This window comes from Cyprinodon tularosa, unplaced genomic scaffold, assembly GCF_016077235.1.
Source record: "Cyprinodon tularosa strain WSP-4 unplaced genomic scaffold, ASM1607723v1 ctg342, whole genome shotgun sequence".
NCBI classification, from domain to species: Eukaryota; Metazoa; Chordata; class Actinopteri; order Cyprinodontiformes; family Cyprinodontidae; genus Cyprinodon; species Cyprinodon tularosa.
This window is the reverse complement of record NW_024039055.1, coordinates 345,389-369,192: the sequence shown is the minus strand read 5'-3', so window position 1 is coordinate 369,192 and position 23,804 is coordinate 345,389. Positions and strand designations below refer to the sequence as shown.

The following is a 23,804-nucleotide window of genomic DNA, read 5'->3' as shown; positions in this document are numbered from 1 at the left end:
TTCATCAACATGTTCACATATAAAATTTTTTCTTAGTATGCTGCAGCCCTTCCTGAACTTATAAATGCTTAGAATTGTGTTTCACTGAAAGAAGTGTTTTTTTGATTCAGAAATTTTACTTTTAAAGTTGTAGGGAAGTTATATTTAAATGTCAAATCATTCTGGCGAAAACATGTATATAAATGTACTCTTTATCAGACCATATTGTCCCAAAATTTAGAAAATGTTTATTTAAAAATATCCTGTATTAAAATCTTGTTTTGTTGTTTTTATCTTATGCAGGCCAGTTAGTTATACGTCAGCTTGTACACCTAAATGCGGCCAATCATATATCAACGGTCATCTGTCAATTAAATGTTTTCGGTCATAGCTTCTTGATTCATATGTCGCAGCTAATATACGCAACGGTTGAAATAAGAAATAAGAATCATTTACTTTACCATTGAGTTATGTCCCAGTGTTCACCGTCCTCTTGCATGTTTCTGCTGTCCATAGCATTCCTTGACAGTGTCGTTTCTAAGTCATCAATTTAGTGCTACTTGGTCCCAATGTTATTTCCCATTGGGAAGCTACCAGCACTAAGTTGCTAACTGGTTAGCAAGATGCCTCCGAGATACCGGCCACAACCCAAACTTGCTTGCGAAGCTTCCGCAGCAACAATCCCGCCCCCTTGATAAAAGACCAATCACATTCACTTTATTCACTCGTGTAAAGTTGGGCACAACTCAGGAGAATTCAGAAATTCAACGGTTGGAACAGCCATCTCCCAACGACTTTAAGGCCAAATAGTGGCCTTTGTAGTCACTACAGTTATTTAGCACTCCCTCAAGAAGGGTAATCCCCCCCAAAATAAGGTTGTTGTTATAAAAGTGATCAGAGGAAAAAGGTACTTTGTGCCGAGCAGTGGTGAATTTTGGAAGTTCAGTTTAGTATAATGTGAATAGTTCTGTATGAAATTAATGAAGATAGTTGTTTTAATGGTTATTGAGTTATATGTTGCGGGTAATGTTTAATTTATCTAAATGTTTTTATCTGTTACTGTGTAAATGAGTTTGGCTGTAATTTAAGGACAGATTCTAATATATCTGCAGTGTGGGGACTATGAATCTGATAGGATCTTTATTTTTTTATTGCTATTTTGCACAATTTGCTTAACTAAGTATTTTTTGTTGTTGAATATAAGAGATACTTTTTATACATACATTGTTTAGATTTACTTAGATCTTCCTACCCATTTTATGGGTAATATGACAGAATAGAAAATCTCTTTGTCTCACAATGGGGAGATTCTGGTGTTTACAGCAGCAAAAAAAAAAAAAAACCCTGGATCATTCCCGCATGTTTTGCTGCTTTGAATTTAATCATCTCGCGCATGCCCTCTACGATCTCCAAGGAACTATGAGCGGAGCGGACGGGAGCCACAGCGGAGGCTGTAGGCTTTGCTTTGCGCAGGTGGTCTGGAACGCAGCGGGGCGGAGCGCTGACGGAGTATGTAGGATTTCGGAGTTAGCATGACATGTTGGTCATGTTGCTGTTAGCATAAACAAAACGTGTTGCACAATGCTTGCACACTGTTGCCCTTTTATCCACCACTTTCTTTCCACTGTCATCGTAGGTCACTCTAAATGCAAAGTGGTCCCATACAGCAGACCTATAAAGTGCTGCTGGCACGTCTTCCAACTCCTGTTCTTTCCCACTCGCCATGCCGACACAATTCTCCACAACAACTGATTTTTTTCTGCTACACCCGGCTAAGCTGCTTCGCTTCTTCTTGTTTACTACTGGTGGTTTGCTTTGGTCGCAGTACCGCCACCTTCTGCTCTGGAGTGTAAACGCTTCGCCTATGAGAAAAAGGAGCAGTGCCTGAACCGAACGAAACACACGCGAACCGAACCGAGACAATCGAAACCGAATGGTTCGGATGGTTTTCATAAACCGTTCCATCCCTAATACGAATAACATAATAGTGTAGACTTAAAATATAAACAATAAAAATACTGTACTGTAAAGTATTTTAACAATATAAAACTGTGCACCTGGAGAATAAATAACCAATATCCAGCTATGGACATTTTTACAGTAATGGATATTTGAAAATAGCAGCAACATCAGACGTGCAAAATGACAACAGCATATTTAACTAAGGTTTGTATCATTACATCTGCTTTATTTGTTGAAGCTCCTGGTGGTTGTCACCTTGACTCCATTCTGTATTCTCATGAGTGTAGTCTTTGTTCACTTGCTTCACAAAAAAAAAGAAAAAATAAGAATAGGAAACAGTTTTGAAAAGTTCAGTATTCATTCTTTTCCTCCTTTGTGTGTCAACTGTCACGGTTGCTAAGTGACAGAGGATACGGTGCAGAAAGCAGCTGGAGGCTAGACCTGTTTGAATTCACAGCAAAATCTCTTCCGGTCTCCGCACTACGAAGGACCCAGTCCAGATAAACCGGGTCCTGGTAGACGTAGCCCATAAATTCGAACACAGCCATGGTCACATTGCTTTGTGAGAGCTATCCTCACAAAGCATTATGGGATTGTGGTGGTGGTAATAAATAAAAAAAGATGATGCTGGCACAAAGCCCGAGTTTTATGACTAATGGGGCAAGATAAGTAGTGATCATCTGTGTGAATGGTCAGTTAACCGACTATAAAGTTCACAATAGTCGCCGCTCTATATATTGATTGAGGGATTTAGGGGTAAGGGTGGACGTTGGGACACAGCGTATGACATGGTCTGTAACTGTTGCATTAATCCACTTCTAACTCTGTGACATTAGCTAAATCATTCTTTTCTGGGCTAAGTCGACGACCAAATTATTGTGCAGAGTGCTGATTAAGATTCTCAGTCATCCAGGTCATAGTCATCTTTCATGGAATTGTGCAGAGGTTCAATGTATGTTCTAATTGACAGCAGGCTGGTCTGATTCTAAACCTAAAGAAAACCTATGAGGTTTTAACTTCACTGTCTGTCCTGCACCCCTGGTCCAGCACACCTAAACCAACTGGCCCTTTTCCCTCCTCAACATTCCTTATTCATTTGTGCAGAAGCCTGGTAAGGAGCCATTCATTTGGTTCAGGTGTGTCGGAGAAGGCATGTGCCTTAGGCCCCGTCCACACGAAGCCGAACCCTGGCCTAAACGCACAAATTTTTCACCAAACCAGCCTCTCATCCATACGAAGCCGGCGTTTCAGGGGTCTGTAAACGATCTTTTTTTTATTCAGCCTTCAGAGTGGGAAGATTTTGAAACGCTGTTTTCGCGGTTCCATCTTTAAGCTCTAACCGCATTTTTTTTTTTTACACGCATGCGTCATAGCGTCGCCTCTAAACACGCATGCGCCACACAGTATCACAACAACAATGGCGCCGTACTGTGTTGAATGGTTGCTGCTCATGCTACTCACCCTGCTGTCGGGCTTACAACAGAATCTTCTTCTTCTGGAATATCTCCAGGAAGAACAGAGCAATATCGACGACATAGTTCAGCACCTGAATTTGACTGAACCACGAAAATGGACCCGCAGGGCAACCATGTATAAATATTAGTGCGGATGCCCAAAATTTCGTCGCCTATTTTTGCTTTGGCACCACAGCGCCACTTACAGGCCTGGCATACATTTTGCAGCGTTTTCATGCATTCGTGTGGACGATCACATTTATTTTACGTCTCCGTCTTTAAGACAAACGTTCTGGAAAATATTAGCGTTTCGTGTTCGTTTTGACTTCGTGTGGACGGGGCCTTAGTTATGATAGCTGCTCTCCCAGGCTATTATCATAACAACTGTGGTCTTTTAAAACCTCAACAGAGCCACAGGCTGAAGGCCTCCCTGCTGCTCTGCTGTAAATGCTATAGAGGTGGACCAAGTTTCATTTGCTGTAAGCCAAAAACATCAAAACCAAAATGTCTCATTCTGTGTGGAACAAAAGGATTCTCCCTTTTTAAAGCTACAGTGTGTAATAATTACAGGGATATACAGTCAGAAATGTAATATACACTATATTGCCAAAAGTATTTGCTCACCCATCCAAATTATTGGAATCAGGTGTTCCAATCACTTCCATGGCCACAGGTGTATAAATTCAAGCACCTAGGCATGCAGACTGTTTTTACAAACATTTGTGAAAGAATGGGTCGCTCTCAGGAGCTCAGTGAATTCCAGCGTGGAACTGTGATAGGATGCCACCTGTGCAACAAATCCAGTCGTGAAATTTCCTCGCTCCTAAATATTCCACAGTCAACTGTCAGCTGTATTATAAGAAAATGGAAGTGTTTGGGAACGACAGCAACTCAGCCACGAAGTGGTAGGCCACGTAAACTGACGGAGCGGGGTCAGCGGATGCTGACGCGCATAGTGCGAAGAGGTCGCCAACTTTCTGCAGAGTCAATCACTACAGACCTCCAAACTTCATGTGGCCTTCAGATTAGCTCAAGAACAGTGCGCAGAGAGCTTCATGGAATGGGTTTCCATGGTCGAGCAGCTGCATCCAAGCCATACATCACCAAGTGCAATGCAAAGCGTCGGATGCGGTGGTGTAAAGCACGCCGCCACTGGACTCTAGAGCAGTGGAGACGCGTTCTCTGGAGTGACGAATCGCGCTTCTCCATCTGGCAATCTGATGGACGGGTCTGGGTTTGGCGGTTGCCAGGAGAACGGTACTTGTCTGACTGCATTGTGCCAAGTGTAAAGTTTGTTGGAGGGGGGATTATGGTGTGGGGTTGTTTTTCAGGAGCTGGGCTTGGCCCCTTAGTTCCAGTGAAAGGAACTCTGAATGCTTCAGCATACCAAGACATTTTGGACAATTCCATGCTCCCAACTTTGTGGGAACAGTTTGGAGCTGGCCCCTTCCTCTTCCAACATGACTGTGCACCAGTGCACAAAGCAAGGTCCATAAAGACATGGATGACAGAGTCTGGTGTGGATGAACTTGACTGGCCTGCACAGAGTCCTGACCTCAACCCGATAGAACACCTTTGGGATGAATTAGAGCGGAGACTGAGAGCCAGGCCTTCTCGTCCAACATCAGTGTGCGACCTCACAAATGCGCTTCTGGAAGAATGGTCAAAAATTCCCATAAACACACTCCTAAACCTTGTGGACAGCCTTCCCAGAAGAGTTGAAGCTGTTCTAGCTGCAAAGGGTGGACCGACGTCATATTGAACCCTATGGATTAGGAACGGGATGTCACTTAAGCTCATATGTGAGTCAAGGCAGGTGAGCAAATACTTTTGGCAATATAGTGTATTATACATAACTATGTTATTTATCATCATCTACGAGCTCAGCCTCTTAACCTTAATATTTGCGTTGCCTTAGAATTCGTTATTTATAGTTACATAGGAGCGGGTCTCGCAGCCATGGAGGCAGACATCTTTGCGCTACTGCAGCGCAGAGCCAACAAACTAGCGATTGCGAGATCGCCCATTACGCTCGAAAGTAACCACGGCAAGTTGAGAGAGATGAACTGAGATGGTACTGAAATCTATACCCTACACAGACTAATGAAATACTATCTGTAAAATTATCTATGTAAACAAATCTAATCACTTGAGAAGGTAGGTGATGCAGACGTCGTGGAAGACATAACGCTCGCCGTACTGTTGGGGGGGAGAAGCGGTGGGGGGGAGATGTTCATGTTGCTGCGGTCTGCAGTCTGGACGTTAGATGTCGCTGAAAATTACACACTGTAGCTTTAAATAGATTCATTCTAATATAGTAACTTCTCAATAGTTTATTTGGAATCACCTGTTCATTTATGTGTCAGCCATGTTTTATTTATTAATTTTTTTAAAACCTTTTAAAGATCAATTCATGAAGCCTGAATTTGTATTGACTGTCTAGGTGGTCCAAGTGTTTGGGCAATCTCCCCGGAGGAGAGGAACAAACATGATCAGAAGTTCGACACCCTCTCCCCATCGATGGGATACATTTCAGGTACACACGCTGTTCACTAATGACAACTAACCCCTTATGACTAATGAAGACGATTATATCCCGCCTGGTCTAAAATGTTTCTACTATTGCTGTTTCTGTAGGAGAACAGGCCAGGAAGTTTTTCCTCCAGTCAGGACTCCCTGCTTCTGTTTTGGCTGAGATCTGGTAAGAAGCACCTCTGGATAATTGCACTAAAATCTTAAAACACAGTGGTTTACACTCGCTTATTCTTTTCTCACTCTAAGGGCTCTGGCTGACATGAATCGGGATGGGAAGATGGACAGGTTGGAGTTTTCCATCGCTATGAAGCTCATAAAGCTCAAACTTCAGGGAACACAGCTTCCATCCACGCTGCCAATCATCATGAAACAGCCTCCAGTCCCTGCTCCTAACCCTGCCTATGGTACAGTGTTATTGCTGCTGAAAGGGTGTTTACTATTTGTAGATCTCATGTAGCTTTAAAATTTTGTGTTTTACTGTAGAAGGAAAAATGTCAAAATAATTAAAAAAGGATGAGTTTTCAATAAGTTTAACCATTTATTTTATTTTTGCAAAATAGTTTTTACACCCATTATTTGACCTGTCTGACCCAAAATAATTATCATTTGTTTCAGGTATTGGTTCTGTGCCCATGATGGGTGGAACAAACTTGGCCATGATGACGCCTCTTTCCATGTCGTCCCCTGGACTCTCCCCTCTGACACCCATGACTGGCCTCACCCCAATGGCTGCATCCACAGCTGGGATGAGCCCGCTCATCGCGTCAACCCCCACCAGGCCTCTGATGGCCACTGCAGGGAATGCTGCACTGCCCAATGGCACCATGGGAATGCTACAACCGATGCCTGTTGGAGGTCTGACCAATGGTTGCTTATTTATTTATTTATTTTGCAGTTGACAGGCCTCTAGTTAGGTTTTCTTAGGCTGCTCTTTTAGTTTACAGTCACTATTTCCCCTATTTAATCTGTCGGTATTCAAAAAAGCTCTATTTTATACAAAGCAAATACAACACAAACTCCTTGATTTAAGATTAAAAAAACAAATGAAGAAAAAAATAGATATACAAGGATGTAAACAAATTTTTTTTTTTTTTAAAAGGTCTGAGAAAACTGTTACATTTATGCCTAAAATTATTCATAAACCAATCAAAATTAGGTAGTGAATGTGTGGAGGGAGCTGCAGATTAGGGTGATGGGAAGGAGGCATTCTGGCTTAAAGGTGTTGAACCTCTTCACCGAAGAGGAATGATTGAAACATGCTTCTTACAAATTATATAAGGGCTTGATGGCTGTAACCTTAGTAAGTAACTTCCTAATGCTTATTAAAGAGGGAATAAATATTTTTCATGTGATACAAGTTTATAAAATGTTTGCAAAAAAAAAAGAATCGAGCAGCTGCCTTATCCCAGTTCTACCACAAGTCTTCCTTATCTCTCTTTAAAATGGTGTCTTTTTTAATACCAGCTACCACTGTTTGCTTAAAATGATCTTAGGAAGGCATTTAATGATTTGATGTGGTTATTTTTTTTAGGCTTATCTTATAGTGGTTCTTCATACGCCTCTCCAGGTGGACTTTCCTCTTCCCTGCTGGACCTGGGATCTGGCAGGTAACACGCACAGAAATACTCCAATGAAGAGATTACTTCTGTTCTTTAGTTTCTTTTTGTTTTATGTTAAAACATGAATATTTTTCAGCTCTACCCCCTCTGGGATGTCCCCCATGGCCGCTGTCCCCAGTGACTGGGCGGTGCCGCACCCCTCCAGACTGAAATACAGGCAGCAGTTCAACATGTTGGATAAACAGATGGTTGGATACCTAACAGGTGAGCTGTGCTTTTTTGTCTGTGTGGGGAGAGTGGTTTGGAACTCCATGTTAAGTTATACCACCCCTCTATTTATCCGCTCTGTGGGAAGCTGTGGGTGTGTTCAAACAAAAGGGGAGATTTGTCAGTGTAAAAACAGTCATGTATGCATTTTTCTTCCCTGTAGAAAGGTCTGGTCAAACCTGTTCTCCTTGAAATAAAGGTTTTGGTAAATGACAAAAGCACATGTGAACACATGCTTACATCCTCCCTCTTTTCATCAGGCCAGATTTGTTTGTTTTCTCAGACTCAAAATCCAAATAAATGCTGTCGGGATGCATAACACAAGTTTCATATGCAGGGTTTTTGCATCACTATCCAAAGCTGTGCCGTCTGGGGTCAGAGTGTTTTGTCCTTCTAACATGCCCCTCATAGGGAGCTCTAAAGGGGCTTCAGTGATATATGGTGCTATGACCCCAATAAACAGAGGCTTACCGCTCTAGATTTCAAGCATATGCATTCTTCATCACCATTCTAACTGTGCTGCATAAACAACTCTGACATGGTTCTTTCATGTTTCCAGGTCAGCAGGTGAGAAACGCCATGGCAACTACCATGCTGACGCAGACACAGCTGGCCTCCATCTGGTGAGAATGTCTCCAAACACACTAGGGTTTGTCTTTAATAACCTTGGTCAGCTTTCTCTAACTGAGCTCTTTGTGTTTCATAAAGTAGATTCTGTTAAAAAATATTAAGACTTTTTAGTTCATATCCAACGCTGCACAAAAAATGGAGAAAAAAAAAAGAGAGAGCTGCTGTTGAAATAAAATTATGATTTCAGTTTCCCCCAAGAAAGGGGCAAAAAACAAGTGGAAGACTCTGATCTGATGAGAACAAACAAAAACTCTTTCAGAACCTGGAGATTCACCTTTCACACTGTATCAATCTTTAAAGGCTCAAGTGTTCTTTGAGCTGATTGGGAAGATCACCAGTTGACACCCCCCTCCCATGTCCAGTTGCAGCAGCAGTAGCAGCTGTTGCATATTACATGCTTGATTTGTTTCACAACTACCTTAGTACCTGATTAATCAAAATCTTGCCAAATCTGGTCAGGAGGAAAGTGCACACATCTTTCCCATCCACAAGGAGAAGATTGCGTCATTTTGTGCATTTTTCAAAAAGGAAATGGAGACTATTTCAGCTAAAACACACTGAATAGCAGAGTCTACAGATTCGTAACCACAATCCACCGTGTTTGTTTTGATTCAGCTACTTATGGTTGACATCATACATGCAACTGTATTTCACTGGTTCCAAACTTTTATGTATTCAAGGATAATATATCTATTGGCTTTGGGCAAGACTTATTTAAGGGTGTTTGTAAAGCAACAACTCTCACAACTATTCATCTTGTAAAAAATCCAATCAAACTGTTTATGGAAAGCAGACAAACAACGATTTAGAAGAGGTTCTAAATCGTCTCGATACGTTATAGATTTTACATGTTGGGGTGACTAAATAATAGCTGTATTTCTTTTTTAGCAAAGGACATAATGAATGACAAAGATGATGTACCAACAATGATTACAGATGTGTAAGAGCTTCTTATCATGCAACATATTGTTGTGGGGAAAAAAGTATTGAGCTATTCACTCCAGTTAAATAAACGGAGGTCAATGGATTTCACTCAGTTGGCATTTTATTAAATCTTACAAGACATCATACAGTGCTTATTACACTATCAGCACTTTCTGATCTGGCCAGCGTTTGTTTCCCCTTACTTACAATAATGGATAGTAGTCAGAGTGAAATTACAGACACTTTGGTTAAACAGTAACATGTTATGAATAAACCAGGATAATTTTCATGTCCAGTTATGTAAAAAAAACAACTTTACAATTTGTCGCCCCTGTAGGACTCTATCCGATTTGAATAAGGATGGTAAGCTAAACGCCGAGGAGTATATTCTGGCCATGCATCTTGTTGACATGGCAAAGAGCGGACAAACAATGCCACTGACCCTGCCACCTGAGTTGGTACCACCCTCACAGAGGTATGCTGGACAAAAAACACTCTTTGGGTGAATCCATTCATTCTGTTATAACAGTGAGTGTGGTTCTATCACAGGATGTTGTTTTTTTTCGGCTGCATAATAACCTTTTAACTCTGTGTTACAGGAGTGCAATGAATGGCTCCAGCTCCAACCTCTATACAGCTCTAATAGACAACATCGACACAGAACCTCCACAGAAACCCAAAAATAACTGTCAGTGCTGTCAGCAGGATTGAAAAATACATGAATAAAAGAGCATGTTTTTAGAGAAAATGTTCTATTGCTGTTTCCAGTGTCATTTGAGGATAAGTTCAAAGCCAACTTGGAGCAAGGGAACGCTGAGCTGGAGAAAAGACGTCAGGCTCTGCTGGAGGCGGAGAGGAGGGAGCAGGAGCGCCGCGCTCAGAAAGAACGGGAGGAGCGAGAGAGGAGGGAGAAGGAGGCTCGCGATGCTGAGGAGAGGAGGAGAAAGGAAGAGGAGTTGAGGCTGGAGCGACAGAGGGAGCTGGAGAGACAGAGGGAGGAGGAGAGGCAGAGAGAGAGGGAGAGAAGAGAGGTGAGGTGTATTCAGAGCTGGGGGAGGCCTCACCCTGATGGATGGATATGAACCTCAGTGTTTGCCTCTGGTCATTCCAGGCAGCACAGCGGGAGCTCGAGCGACAGAAGAAGGAGGAATTGGAGAGGAGGAAACGAGGCGAGCTGGTGATAAAGAAGGAGCAGGAGCAGGACGAGATCATCAAGCTGAAGGCAAAGAAGAGGAGTCTGGAGATGGACCTGGAAGCTGTGGTGAGTGCTGAAGAGTTTACAGGGATTTGACCAGATGCCTGTAGACCTTTAAGATCATCTGACCTTTTTGTGTTCAGGGTACCAAACACCGGCAGATTTCAGATCGACTCAGAGACATTCAGAACAATAAGAAGCTCAAGCGGACAGAGTTTGATCTTATTGAGCAAAAGAAAGAAGCACGGCAGCAGGATCTGAACACGCTGCAAAGACAGATTGAGGTCAGTTTATTCAAAACGTCTTCCTGTTAATTTTTTTATGATTTGGAGGGTTTGGCAGTTTTGTTCATAACTGCTTATAAAATTAGATATATTCTCTTCATTTTATCTATTTATCTGTATTTAATGATTTAAAGCTACAGTGTGTAATAATTACAGGGATATACAGTCAGAAATGTAATATATTATACATAACTATGTTATTTATCATCATCTACGAGCTCAGCCTCTTAACCTTAATATTTGCGTTGCCTTAGAATTCGTTATTTATAATTACATAGGAGCGGGTCTCGCAGCCATGGAGGCAGACATCTTTGCGCTACGGCAGCGCAGAGCCAACAAACTAGCAATTGCGAGATCGCCCATTACGCTCGAAAGTAACTACGGCAAGTTGAGAGAGGTGAACTGAGACGGTACTGAACAATAGATGGCAGTATTAAAATTATCTATGTAAACAAACCTCATCACTTGATAAGGTAGGTGATGCGGACGTCGTGGAAGACATTTTGTCCCGTAACGCTCGCCGTACTGTTGGGAGGGAGAAGCGGTGGGGGGGAGATGTTCATGTTGCTGCGGTCTGCAGTCTGGACGTTAGATGTCGCTGAAAATTACACACTGTAGCTTTAATCTATTATGAAACTTAAATTGTGATTGTAACATCCAATATTTCATGTCTCAGGAATTTCAGAGGAAGTTATCCCAGCTGACACCTGAGAAGAAAAGACTGGCCGAAAAACTTCAAAATATGTCTCTAAATAGCCTACCTGGTAAGTACTGAGGACCGACCCCTTCACTGATAGGAACTCGGAGTTCAATACCAAGAAAGTTCATACTTGTTAAAACAGTTTCATGAATTTAGATTGGATAGAAAATGTCACATTGTGTCATATAAGAGCAGCATGCCTTTTTCATGCAAGACTAAGTTTACACTGCAGCCTGAAGTGACCCAAATCCGAATTTTTGGCCCATATGTGACCTGTATCTGATCTTTTCATGACAGTCTGAACAACACAGATCTGATTTTTTTTTTTTCCAATGCGACCCCGGCAACTTGGCTATGTGGTCCTGATTGCGAATCTGATCTTTTCAAATGCGACCTGTCTCTGAACGGCTAGGCCACATTCATCCAACCTGAACGCCATTAATACCCGACAAAGGGTAACTATTCTGGGTCTTGGCATGAAGAAGCAGCAAGAAAAACAACAACCATGGCAGACGATGATGCAGAGAGCAGTATAATGTTTAACCATCTTGAAAAGAGTGTTTTTATGGTTGGGAAAGATTGCCAGATGTTCTCCAGTACTACCATCCATGTTTACTTCTATAAACACAGCGCGCTGGCCTGTGATGTCATTACGTCCTCTTCTGCGCATGCGGGACACTTGTGTTGTAGGACTGCAGTTCACACAGGAGATCACATACAAGTCGCACATATTTGGAAATGTGAACGGCAAGGCAAAAAAAATCGGATTTCACAAAAAAATTGGAATTGAGCATCAAGGCCTGCAGTGTGAATGTAGACTAATAGTATTGAACTTACAACAAAACAATTGTAGGCATTACATTTTTGTGCTTTAAAAGCTCTGTTATGTTACAGTACAATGTGTCAAATGTTGTGTTTGTGATCTGCTTGTAGTTTCAACCGTATCAACCCTAAAAGTGGGGTTGACAGAGAAGAGGGCGGCATGTATGAAGCTGCAAGACAGACTAGAAGCTCTAGAGAAGGAAACCGCTGCGAAACTAGCCCAGATGGACCAGTGTAACAAAGACATGCAGGTGGGAATCAATAAAGAACTATCAGAGATGATTATAGCACCATGTTACTCAACCCGTTTAAAAAGCAGTGATGGCATCATGTAGAACACCGGCTCTGTAAGCTAACCTTTTCTCTGCTAATTTCTTTCTGATACCAGATGTTCAATTTCAAACATAAATCAGAAGATCCAGATTCAGGAGCAACCATTATTTCCACTCATCTGAAAGGTTTTATTACTTTAAACATAATGGAAGCTGCCGTGCTGATACAGTTTGTTTATTAAGTTTCAAATCTTTAAGAATTCTGATTGGAAAATGCACTTTTTATCTATGGACATCTTTAATATAAAGAAAATATCTCAAATGTTAAAGTGTGAAAGAAAATCAAATGTTAGTCTTCTCTACGGGTGTTTTCATAACCATGAAGTTTAAAAACAGTTTTATAAAATGTATTACCTGTTTTATTTTATATTAAAAGAGACCAAGTTATTCAGAACACAATTAAATTAGCGTTAAATCATTTCCTAACAAGGATACACTAGGTGTTAAAATGAAAGTTCAAACACAGTCAAAGCAACACTAAACACCGTTTTGACCTCAACAAACCCCCTTCCAAGTCCCTGTGCCGGTAATCGAAATGCTTATGAGATGATGAAGGGGTCTGTCGTCTCCCCCGATTGTCTCTGTCTGGAAAACCAGTCTTGCATCTTTCTTTTGACCCTTACCCAGTGGTACAGTAGTCTCTCACTTCTGTTCTCGTTACCACAATAAGAACGGCTTATAGCTGCCTAATGTAAGGTCATTGACATCAATAGCCACATACCCTGCATTGCTCTACGTGTCGAGGTTTATGACTTGGTAGAGTCAGCAAAAAAGCATTTGTCCAGGGCGTGCTTCGGTGGTGCAGTGGTCAGCGCACATGACCCATGAATGCAGGCCTTAGTCTTCGACGAGGGTTTCAAATCTGACCTGTGTTCCTTTTGCTGCATGTCTCTCCCCTTCTCATACCCCCTTTCCTGTCAGACTACTGTCCATAAAAACGAGTCACTAGTGCCGGTAAAAACCTCAACAAAAAGAAAAAAGTTTATCCAGAGGAAAGAAAGAGAGAGAATATGAATCGGATCAGGGCGGAAATTCATCAAAAGTGAATTTGAGCAAAATCTTAGTACGAAACAAAGACCCCAAACTGATGCAGGCCTGGCAATGTTGTTTTCTGTTGGTGTTACTATTGTGACTTTAGAGTGATTTTTACTGTGTCACTGTAAAAAATGGAGAGACATAAATTTAAATATAAAATATGTACACATCAAAGGGAAACATTTTTGGTACATTGACCAAGCAGCAAGTAGGTCCTGGGTTCAAACCAAGACTGCGTGTTTCTGTTGGAAGTTTGCATGTTCTCTCCATTGATGTGTGGATTTTTTTGTTCTGGGTACTCCTGCTTCCTCACAGAGTGTGTTTGTGCATTATTGCTTCCATCTGTGTTGTCCCACCTTCCCCAATGTCTACGAAAGACAGGCTCAAGCCTCTAGGCAACACTGCAAAGATGAGCTGTATAGACAGAAGGAGAGAATAATTAATCCTTGAACAGTGATTGTGAGTTTATTGATTCAATCAAAGGAGATGCTGACCTGCTATCCGTGCACCAGGGTCTCTTTACGATTTTGGATAATTTAATGTTTATGATGAATCGGATGTAGTCTGGCATTTATGTTCAAATCTTATCTTAAAGTTTTAAGGATTTGTAGAACATCTGGAGCTCTAGTTTAAGGATATCGCCCTGCTGGGAGGTGAGGAGTTTCAAACAGTTGTATCTTTAGACAGGTTTTCTTCCAGGGTTGTCTTATATTTAGCACCAACTATCTTCCCATCAACTCTAAATGGTATCTCTGCCCTTGCTAAAGAAATGCATCCCCATGGTATGATGCTGCCACCCTTGTGGGGCAGGGAGAGATGTAGAATGTTAGTGATCCTACACACATAGCAGGCCAAAACATTACATTTAGGTCGAATGTCTCCAGATGTCCTCCACATGTTTGCACTGTCTCTAACATGGCTTATGTATTACTTTAAATAGGAGTTGAAATTGTTTCTTTTATCATGTTTCGAGTTACCATGAGCTTCAGTTGGATGAGCATTTAGGCATTATAATAAAATGTATCAATGTATTTTTTACCCCACAAAAAGTGAAAACGGTGCTCATCTACAAGCTGCTGTCGGTTCTTCAAGTCATAAGCTGTTTATCCATTTATATAACTGTGTATTTCTAATGTGCTTCAGGAACTGAGGGAAAACCAGAGAAAGCAGCAGGCAGCCCTGGACAATCTACGGAGCATTAAAGAGGAAAAGCAGCGTGAGTTGGTGAGAAGGAAGGAACAGGAAGAGGAGAGGAAGCGACAAGAGGAAGAGAGGCGGCGTAGAGAGGAGGAGGAAGCTCAAAGGTGCAGATTTTAACAATACGGTGAACGATAAACATTTAATACTTGACTTTTTTGTTTGGACTATGTTTTATATTAATCCCAGGAATGTCTTCACAGGCGTATTAAACTGGAAAAGGAGCGTCAGTTGCAGGAGAAGCTGAGGAGAGAGGAAGAAGAACGTCAGCGAAGGCTTGAGGAGGAAAGGGAGGCCAAAAGGAGAGAGGAAGAGGAGAAGCAGAGACAGGCTCTCATCCAAGAAGCCAGGGAGCAGGCTGAGAGAGAGCTCAGAGCAAAGGAGGAGGCTGAAAGAAAGAGGAGAGAAGAGGAGGAGAGGAAGAAAAGAGAGGAGGAGGAGCGTGTGAGGCAAATAGAGAGGCGCAGACAGGAGGAGGAGAGGAGAAAACTGGAGGAAGAGAGGAGGAAACTGGAGGAGGAGAGAAAGAAGCTTGAGGAGGAGAGGCGGCAAGAAGAAAGGAGGAGAAAAGAGGAGGAGGATAGGAGAAGGAAGGAAGAGGAGGACAGACGAAAGAGAGAGGAGGAGAAAAGGAGGTTGGAGGAGGAAAGAAAAGAGGAGGAGCGCAGGAAGGAGAGGGAGGAGGAGGAGAGAAGGAGACATCGAGCAGCCGAAGCAGCCCTCCGAGACGGTGAGGAGAGGAGGAGAAAGGAGGAGGAGGACAAGAGGAAGCGGGAGGAAGAGAGGAGAAAGGCAGAGGAGGAGAGGAAACGAAGGGAGGATGAAGAGAGAAGGAAACTGGAGCTGGAGGAGAAGAGGAAGAAGGAGGAGGCGTCCCGTAAGCCACAGGCGAACGGAGGGAAAGTGGATATACAGGAGAAGCTGACGGCTCTGCTGAGAGGACTGGAGGAGAGAAAGGGTAAGTAGACGTCTCCTAAAACTCTTCTACTTATTTGCTGGTTTTCTGCTGGATTCAAATCCACTGATGGAGTCCCTGATCCTGATGTGCTGATTCAGGCGGACAGCCAAAGGCCACACAGCACAGGAAGTCTGCGTCCCTCACATCCTTTAAAGCACTTTATCCATTCACCGCACGAAACAATGAAGAACTCAGCTTCGAAGCTGATGACATCATTGAGGTAATTAGATTTTATCCACAGTGTTATTCTCTCTCTGAAGTCTGCGGTCTTCCTGCTGTGGACTTAAATCACTCTTTCCTCTGTCAGGTGGACGAGACAACGGAGCGGGAGGAGGGTTGGCTGTACGGCAGCAAACAGGGAAAGATGGGCTGGTTCCCAGAGAGCTATGTAGAAAAAGTCAGCCCATCAGATACTACCAAACCCACTGTTGCAGCTCCGCCTAAAGTGTCCATCCAGGCTCAGCTGTCCAACGCGCTGGAAGCGGCCAAGACAACAGGGACCAAGTCTGCTTTCACTCCCACACAGTCTCCCCACCCGGCTCCATCCGAGACTCACGGACGGGTAACCGCTCCTTCACCATGCTGTGGTTGTTTTCTGATCCTAAGGTGCTTTAATCCTTAATCATTCTTCTGTCGTTTCCGTTTCAGCCTGTTGTGGGGAACCTGTTGGCTCAGGCGCTGTGTTCATGGACGGCAAAGACAGACAACCATCTGAACTTTGATAAGGACGATGTGATCCATGTGTTGGAGCAGCAGGAGAACTGGTGGCTGGGAGAGCTGAACGGTGAAAAGGGCTGGTTCCCTAAAACCTATGTAACTGTCCTGGGGGAAGAGGATGGATCAGAGTAAGTACTAACGCACAGGAAGTTTAGAATTTCCTCAAAGTTTATTTTCTTTCAGAAAAATACTATGACTGTTGCATTCCTTCAGTTAAGCCACTCCAGAAACGGAGCCGACATCAGACACTTCCACCTCAATAAGGGAGGAAAACCTTTAGATTTAGAGTTTTTCTAATAAAAATATTTTTAGGATTAATTTGGAATTTAAGGTCCAAGAGTACAGAGAAGGGCTCAGCTTCATTCCTGTTGGTCTCATCAGCAGGGAGACAATGTCTCACATCTTCCACGATCTTCCAAGTTCCTTAACAGAAAAACTCGTCTAAAACTTTGATGCTCAGCTGTGTTTTTCTCAGTAGCTTAAAGGATAAGTCCGGTCAGCAGGAATGCTCAATGGATCATTATCTACACCTAAAACTAATAAGTTTGCAGTGATTAAATGAATTTAGCATTAATCAGTAAAAAAAATAAATATAATTTTCGTCGTCAGAAAAATGTTGGGCTGGATTTATTAGTGGATTGTTTTGCGACTAACAGTTTGTCTTTGTAGCTGGAGTATCTCTAGTGTTTTGAGCATGAGGGGTTCACAATACTTTTTTTTTATTTTGTATTTTTTTTATTAAAAAGATAAATATTATAAATGACCCACCATTTGGGTTGCAGCTAGAATACCTTGTTAATTCTTAATTTGAAAAGCAAATAAAATGTATTAAAATAAATTCTTTAATGAATCCAACTTTGCATACAGCAGATCCAGGCACCTTGGATCAATAAGACCAGAAGACACAGACCTCTGTAAAATTATTTAGGAGAATCCAGTTAATGGCTGAGAAATGTTTTTGTTTTAATGTTACTTTAACCAGCTAATACTATACCTACATTAAGACCAGAACCTGCTTTATGAAAACACCTTATTTCTTATAGTCTTGTCGGTCATTCGATGCCACAGAGAGATAGATCCCTGTACAGATGCATGGATGGTTCACTTAGAGAGGAATTCATGGAATGCAGATTTCTTCCTCCAGTCATGCAGTGTCGTCACCTTAAAAAGCAAAGTAAATAATAGCTGCTATATTCCTTACTTCATAAACAATCCGTACTTTTGTGTAAAGAGATTTTTCTTTTTCTGCCACTATGGGTGTTCCACTAAATTATTGGGTCAGTGTGTGGCTGGTTCTCTGTTTTTCTTAGATGCACAGACCAATAATTAATTTAGACCTAGTAAAGGTCGATATACAGCAGGTTGTTTTTTCTTTCGTTATTTCTGTAAAAAACTGCTCCCTAAAAAATACAGCAATGTGTTGAAATGTATTTATATATTTTTTCTGTAAAGTAGCCCTTGAACATCTATGAAATGACTTTCAGAAATTCTCAACCTGTCGTTTAGAAATGATTCTGTATATCCTTTTTTGTTTTTTGGCGGAAATATTGGATTAATGTTTAGGAAAGATTTTCTTGCAGCTCTAAAATCATCTCCTGGCATAGTGGATAAATACTCCTTGATCCATGACCGCCCCAGAAGTAGTGCATGTTTATGTTCTTTCCTCTTTGTACTTGATGTTGTGTGTATTATAAATCTGAGCTGGTTTTGGTCATAACGTTTTGGTGAAACTGAATGCAGAGCTGTTGCTCTGGATTTACCTGTCAGTCCGGTGTCTGTTCCAAGCTTCACCTGTTTGCAGGCTTAACAAATACAATCCCAGCCTTAACTTTAGCTTGAGGAGATCTGACTGTGATACTCCAGCCATTCCACTTTAAGTTACTGTTTCCTTATAATCATAGCTGCAAACTGATTAAAATGATGATTCTGGTGGAATAATTTAGTTTTTCTTTGTTTTATAGAGTCAAGAGCTCTGCCTCTGATGTCACAGATTCTGTTGACAGCCTTCAGCTTGAAGGTACAGTGAAACAGACGTTTGTGTAAATTTAAACCATTATTTTTTGTTCAGATCATTTTTTTTTTTGTTTTTTGCATAAATTTCTAAGTTTGGCACAAGGAAAGATGTTATTAGTACACATAGTTTAACTGATAACATCTGACTGCTCTGTCAGTAGAGTTTAGCTTTTTTTCTTTTGTTATTGCAGAATATGTGGCGCTCTACACATATGAGTCTCCAGAGCCTGGTGATTTGACGTTCAAAGAGGGCGATGTGATCTTAGTGAGCAAGAGAGACGGAGAGTGGTGGCGGGGGTCAACGGGCGAACACACAGGCCTCTTCCCCAGCAACTATGTCAAACCTAAAGAGGCAGATGTAAGGACACTCCCTAAAGTTAGGCTCTAGTATTAATGACTGTAATTCTCCATGGGTTCAAGAAATTTGACTCAATATGGATCTTTATTTTTCTATTTGTTTCTTTTGTGGCACAGATTAAGTGTTAAGTGAAAAGTACTCTCATTAAAGAAAGATATACTGTGATTATGCTAAACTCTAAATGATGACTTTGCAAACTGTTTTATATTCTTTTTTGGTTGTTTTTAAAACTTATTTTCCAGTTAGAAAAAATAATGCTGCTTCTGTGTCTCAAAATATTGTTTCTGTCATCACGTAGCTTTTAGCAACACAAATTCTTTTTTTTTTTTATTTTATTTTATTTTTTTTTACTATGACTACTTTTACTAATATCACAACTGGTTCGAAACTAATGCAGTTTTAAAGCAGTTCCAGAAGATATAATTACTGTGTTTTTAATTCAATTGTTTGATTATTTCTTTGTTTAAAAATGTTTCTCCTTTCAGACATCTAGTGTATCTGGAAAGAAAAAACAAGGTAAGGGCTTTTATCTTTTCTTTTGAGACGGTGATCTTTGACCTTTGGTGTTTGTCTGTTTTTTTGTATTGTTTTTTTTCTGTTTTGGTTGAATGTTTTTGGAAGACCAGGTCTGTATTCCCAAAGAATCCTTATCCCACTCCTACACTGTATTATATTAACCCTTATTCTATGACACATGATGGGCCGTGGAACTAATAATCTTCTGTAAGATGGGAAATTTGATGTGTGGCCATTCTATGATCATCGTTTACTTAAAATTCACTGGAGATATTAAGCATCCTTATCAAATTTTTGTGCGATTAAACATATAAATCCAAAGGAAAGATTTTACAAATTACTTTCAAATATCTCTGTAAACTAGCATCCCAAACTAGCATCATTCAACTCATTAAAAGGGTTGGAAATTGTTTTAATTTGATTGATTCTGGTTCTCTGTTTAAAATCCAGTTCCTATCGATTCTATTTTCCAATTCTTTTAACAAATATCAAAAAGTTTGTTTTCAATGAGCGGTTTGGATAAAATGATCTGAGCTTCTCTATAAAATTGAAATACTTGAACAGCCAAATTTGTGTAAATGTTACTATAAGTTATTACCCAGTTAGTTGCAGCCAATATGTAATTGTGAAACATATCAACTCTAATCTAAATCTTAGGAATTCCTTTTTACATAGTTACATTTTCCCATGGAGTTTTATTGCTAAAAAACATTAAAACACATTTACAGAGACTGATGCTGCAGGTATGTATGTCATATATGACATTTTTATGATTTTATTGATCTGATTCTGACTGTGGTGCAGTGCTAGTCTTTGTGTCTGAGCTGGAGGAAAAAGCAGTGCAGCAGGAAGGCATCCTGACAGAGTTCATATCCTCAGAGTTGTTCGCTGTTGCTCAACTCCACTCAATAGACGTAGAAGTAGGGATGTTTTACTTTTATGGACAGATGAGCAATCGATTTGTACTACGTCATTAAGTTTTTGGGTGTTATCATATGAATTTTTTTTTTCTTTTGGAGGATTCAAAGTTAGAACAGGTTCTAATGTAATATCCATTTTCAGTGCCCAACTCTACATATGCCAGATAATTTTAATCAATCTAATTTTATTTATTTCAAAGTGTGAGACTAGGAGTAAACCATGGTGAGGAAAGCATTGTTAAAACTTCTTGTAAAGGATATATAGTGCAAATATGTACTAACTTTATAACTCACATTTCTGTTTCTATTGCCTTTCTCTGCTCGTTGTTTTTCTTCTCTTTACCGTCTTCTGTTCTTCAGACACAAAAGATTTATTTTTGTGTGAAAAGTCCTCATTCTGAATGGAGCAGTGCATGCTGAGTTGCAATGAAAGCTTATGGAGCCGATGCAGGGGCTGGGAGGGTCCTTTCCTATTTCCATAACCTTCATCTAAAACTTTTTACTCAACAAAAACACAATCTGCAAACTTGGCAAAAAAAAAAAAAAACACTACAAAGAATTTTAGATGATAATGAAGGATGTTTGTTCATTTTAATCCCTTGAAATATTTCATGATCATAATATATACTAAACCACAAAATTCACTCTAATTTTAACAAGTTACTTCAGTATGATAATCCCTTCAATGGGTTTGTTGTTTTGTTTTGTTTTTTAAATTATTTTTGTATTAGTAGTCATGGTCAAATGTGACTGTAGTAGAACATGTCAAATGGCTTTAGGATTTGTCACAGATGGAAGGTTTAGCAGCTTGGCAATGGCAGCCTTGATATAATCATTTACTGTTTTACTTTCATCACAATAAAATAAATAAGTATGACCTCTTTAAATTTATATTGATTAAAACCAAAACCCTTTGCTTTTAATATACAATATGAAAAGTGTACATTTACTCCATTTGTGTCTGTTGCAGAGTTACCTCACATGGGGTACCATTATGTGTTAAACAAATCTTCATGCTAATGCTGTCTCATTGCTTTTAGCATATTGCATTTTTGTTGACTGAAATATGATCAAGACTTTTGTTGCATTAAAGTTCTAATTTTGTGTTTGCAGAGATCGCTCAGGTGATGAAAGCCCACACCTCTGCTGGTCCAGAGCAGCTTAGTTTGGAAACCGGTCAGCTTATCCTCATTTTCAGCAAAAACCCTTCAGGCTGGTGGCTCGGAGAACTTCAGGTTTGTACTATAATCATTCATTTTTCTAAACATTCCTCAACACCAGTCATAGTGTTCTCACCTCAGCTTTGCTACTATTAAAATGGTCTAAAGTATATTTGTTTATTTGATGTAATGTGATAAATGATCTATCTGTTTGGTTTATACAATGAACCCCCACCTCCCCTCCCCTTTTTTTTCCTCAGGCACGCGGCAAGAGACGCCAGAAAGGCTGGTTCCCTGCCTCTAATGTTAAAATATTGGGATCGAACAGCGGCAAATCTACTCCAGCCCAACAGACTGGTAGGAAACAGCAGCTCTGGGTGCAATTTAGGGATTATATTAACAAGGATTATAATAACACATGCTCTTTTGTTCGTTCAGTGTGTCAAGTGATCGCCATATACGACTACGTAGCCGCCAACCAGGACGAGCTGAGCTTCTCTAAAGGGCAACTGATCAATGTTTTAGACAAGAGCAACCCTGACTGGTGGAAGGGGGAAGTTAATGGGGTCACTGGTCTGTTCCCCTTCAATTACGTCCAGATGACGACGGATGGTGAACCCAGCCACAAGTGTGAGTAAAACTTAAATCTGGACTAAAGAAATAAAAACAATCATGCTTGTTTTGAAACAGAGGTTCTTCTGTATTTCTTCGGATCCCCCAACACTGCTGATTTATCAAACCCTACATGGAATCACTGATCATTCCTGATCAAAAACTGTCCATTCGATTTTCCTTTCTTCTCATTGACCATCCCATCGTTTTCCTCTTATTTTCTCTTCCCTTTCTACCTTCTATACCTCCTTCCCTCTTTCTGTCTTTATCCTTTCAGGGTGGTAGAAAGACTCTTCCTCCTCCACCTCTGCTCCTCCTTCAGGCCACAGAGACCCACTATCTCACTCTGTTGCTTTGATGGGGCGGGAATCTGGACTTTTTGACTTCTAATTTAACCGACTTCAAATTAACCATTTGAGGAGAAACCAGAAAGAGCAGAAATGTCTTTCTTTATATAAAAAAGTGGGTCTTTGGCTGATTTTTGGCTCACTGTGTTGATTCTCTGGGTTGTTGAAATCTCTGTGTCTTTGATTTTTGCAGCTGTTTTTGTTTTATTTGCACCGGTGTGGCTAAATCTAGGGAAAGGTGTGTTAAATAGAGCGATAGTGGGTTTCTCTGTCGCTTGTCTTTGTTCCTTTCTTTTCATTTGTCTTGTTTCATCCAAATGTGTTCTTATCTTGTGATGTTTGACATCTTGGAACAAGTAAAAAATATAAAACACTTCAGAAGAAAGAGAGGGAATAGTTTAACTAATGGGTTAGCCATAGATTGTACATAAAAGATGGACATAGCCTTCTTGCCCCTTTGCTGTTCATTAGAAGGAATGCAGAACACTGCATTCTCTTCTTTTGCCAGCAGGTGGCGTTTTATGTGTGAAGACTAAGGGAAGGTTGTCTGAAAGCCCTTTGCCTTCTCACACAGCCTTAGCTCCAGGGTAAAATTAAGTAGATGCCTGATGGAGCCACAGCCTACATATTTGGTTATTTACACCCAGGTAACGCACGCAGCCCATCATTGTATTTTCAAAATGGAATACCTTTCAACACATTTTGGCACTGTACATCCACATAATTCAGTGGTTATTGTTTGTTGTGATTTGATGTGAAGTTAAAAAGTTAGGCTTAAATGTGAGTTGAGCTTCTTTCATTCCAATACCACTTAGCTAGAAGTCATCTATTCAAATCCAGCCATTCACCTAAGGCCTCAGAGGTTTATTAGGGAATAAATGGCATCATGAAGATAAAAAGGACCCAGCAGACAGGGTGGGGAGAAGTTGTGAAGTCTAAAGCAGAGCATAATTATTAAACTCCAACCCTACCTTTAAACGGACCCTAATTTATACCTAAAATATCATGCCCTAAACTGAGAAAATGGGAAAGAAGATCATTCATCAAACAGCCAAGAACCACATTGCAGCTCTGGATCAGGGCTGCAGCTATGGATTATTTATTATTAATTAATCTAACAATTTATATATTTTCATTAATTTAAAGATATATTGTTAGTAAATGAACTAAGGCTGAAACATTCGGATTAATCAATAATAGAAATAATCGTCAACTAATTTAGTAATCGATTAGTCGTTAACCAGAGTGTAGAGACTCTAAAAAGTTGCCAGAGCAACCTACTTATTGTAAAAAAAAATATATATGTATAAACTATTTATAAAAAATAT

The 23,804-nt window shown here is 40.5% G+C and overlaps 1 protein-coding gene across 1 annotated transcript in view; it reads left to right on the top strand.

The window, feature by feature from the left end:
- Positions 1-23,804, top strand: part of itsn2b (intersectin 2b) — a 54,825-nt gene that overhangs the window by 18,609 nt on the left and 12,412 nt on the right. The window contains exons 3-27 of the mRNA XM_038294587.1: positions 5,839-5,931; positions 6,033-6,096; positions 6,177-6,334; positions 6,546-6,785; positions 7,462-7,537; positions 7,626-7,753; positions 8,316-8,379; positions 9,648-9,785; positions 9,910-9,998; positions 10,079-10,341; positions 10,422-10,571; positions 10,649-10,789; positions 11,466-11,553; positions 12,423-12,562; positions 14,822-14,982; positions 15,079-15,833; positions 15,932-16,053; positions 16,141-16,395; positions 16,482-16,678; positions 18,512-18,567; positions 18,755-18,921; positions 19,407-19,437; positions 21,471-21,592; positions 21,778-21,874; positions 21,956-22,147. Coding sequence (XP_038150515.1) covers positions 5,839-5,931; positions 6,033-6,096; positions 6,177-6,334; positions 6,546-6,785; positions 7,462-7,537; positions 7,626-7,753; positions 8,316-8,379; positions 9,648-9,785; positions 9,910-9,998; positions 10,079-10,341; positions 10,422-10,571; positions 10,649-10,789; positions 11,466-11,553; positions 12,423-12,562; positions 14,822-14,982; positions 15,079-15,833; positions 15,932-16,053; positions 16,141-16,395; positions 16,482-16,678; positions 18,512-18,567; positions 18,755-18,921; positions 19,407-19,437; positions 21,471-21,592; positions 21,778-21,874; positions 21,956-22,147 — 3,987 coding nt within the window. The remainder of the gene's footprint in view (positions 1-5,838; positions 5,932-6,032; positions 6,097-6,176; positions 6,335-6,545; positions 6,786-7,461; positions 7,538-7,625; positions 7,754-8,315; positions 8,380-9,647; positions 9,786-9,909; positions 9,999-10,078; positions 10,342-10,421; positions 10,572-10,648; positions 10,790-11,465; positions 11,554-12,422; positions 12,563-14,821; positions 14,983-15,078; positions 15,834-15,931; positions 16,054-16,140; positions 16,396-16,481; positions 16,679-18,511; positions 18,568-18,754; positions 18,922-19,406; positions 19,438-21,470; positions 21,593-21,777; positions 21,875-21,955; positions 22,148-23,804) is intronic.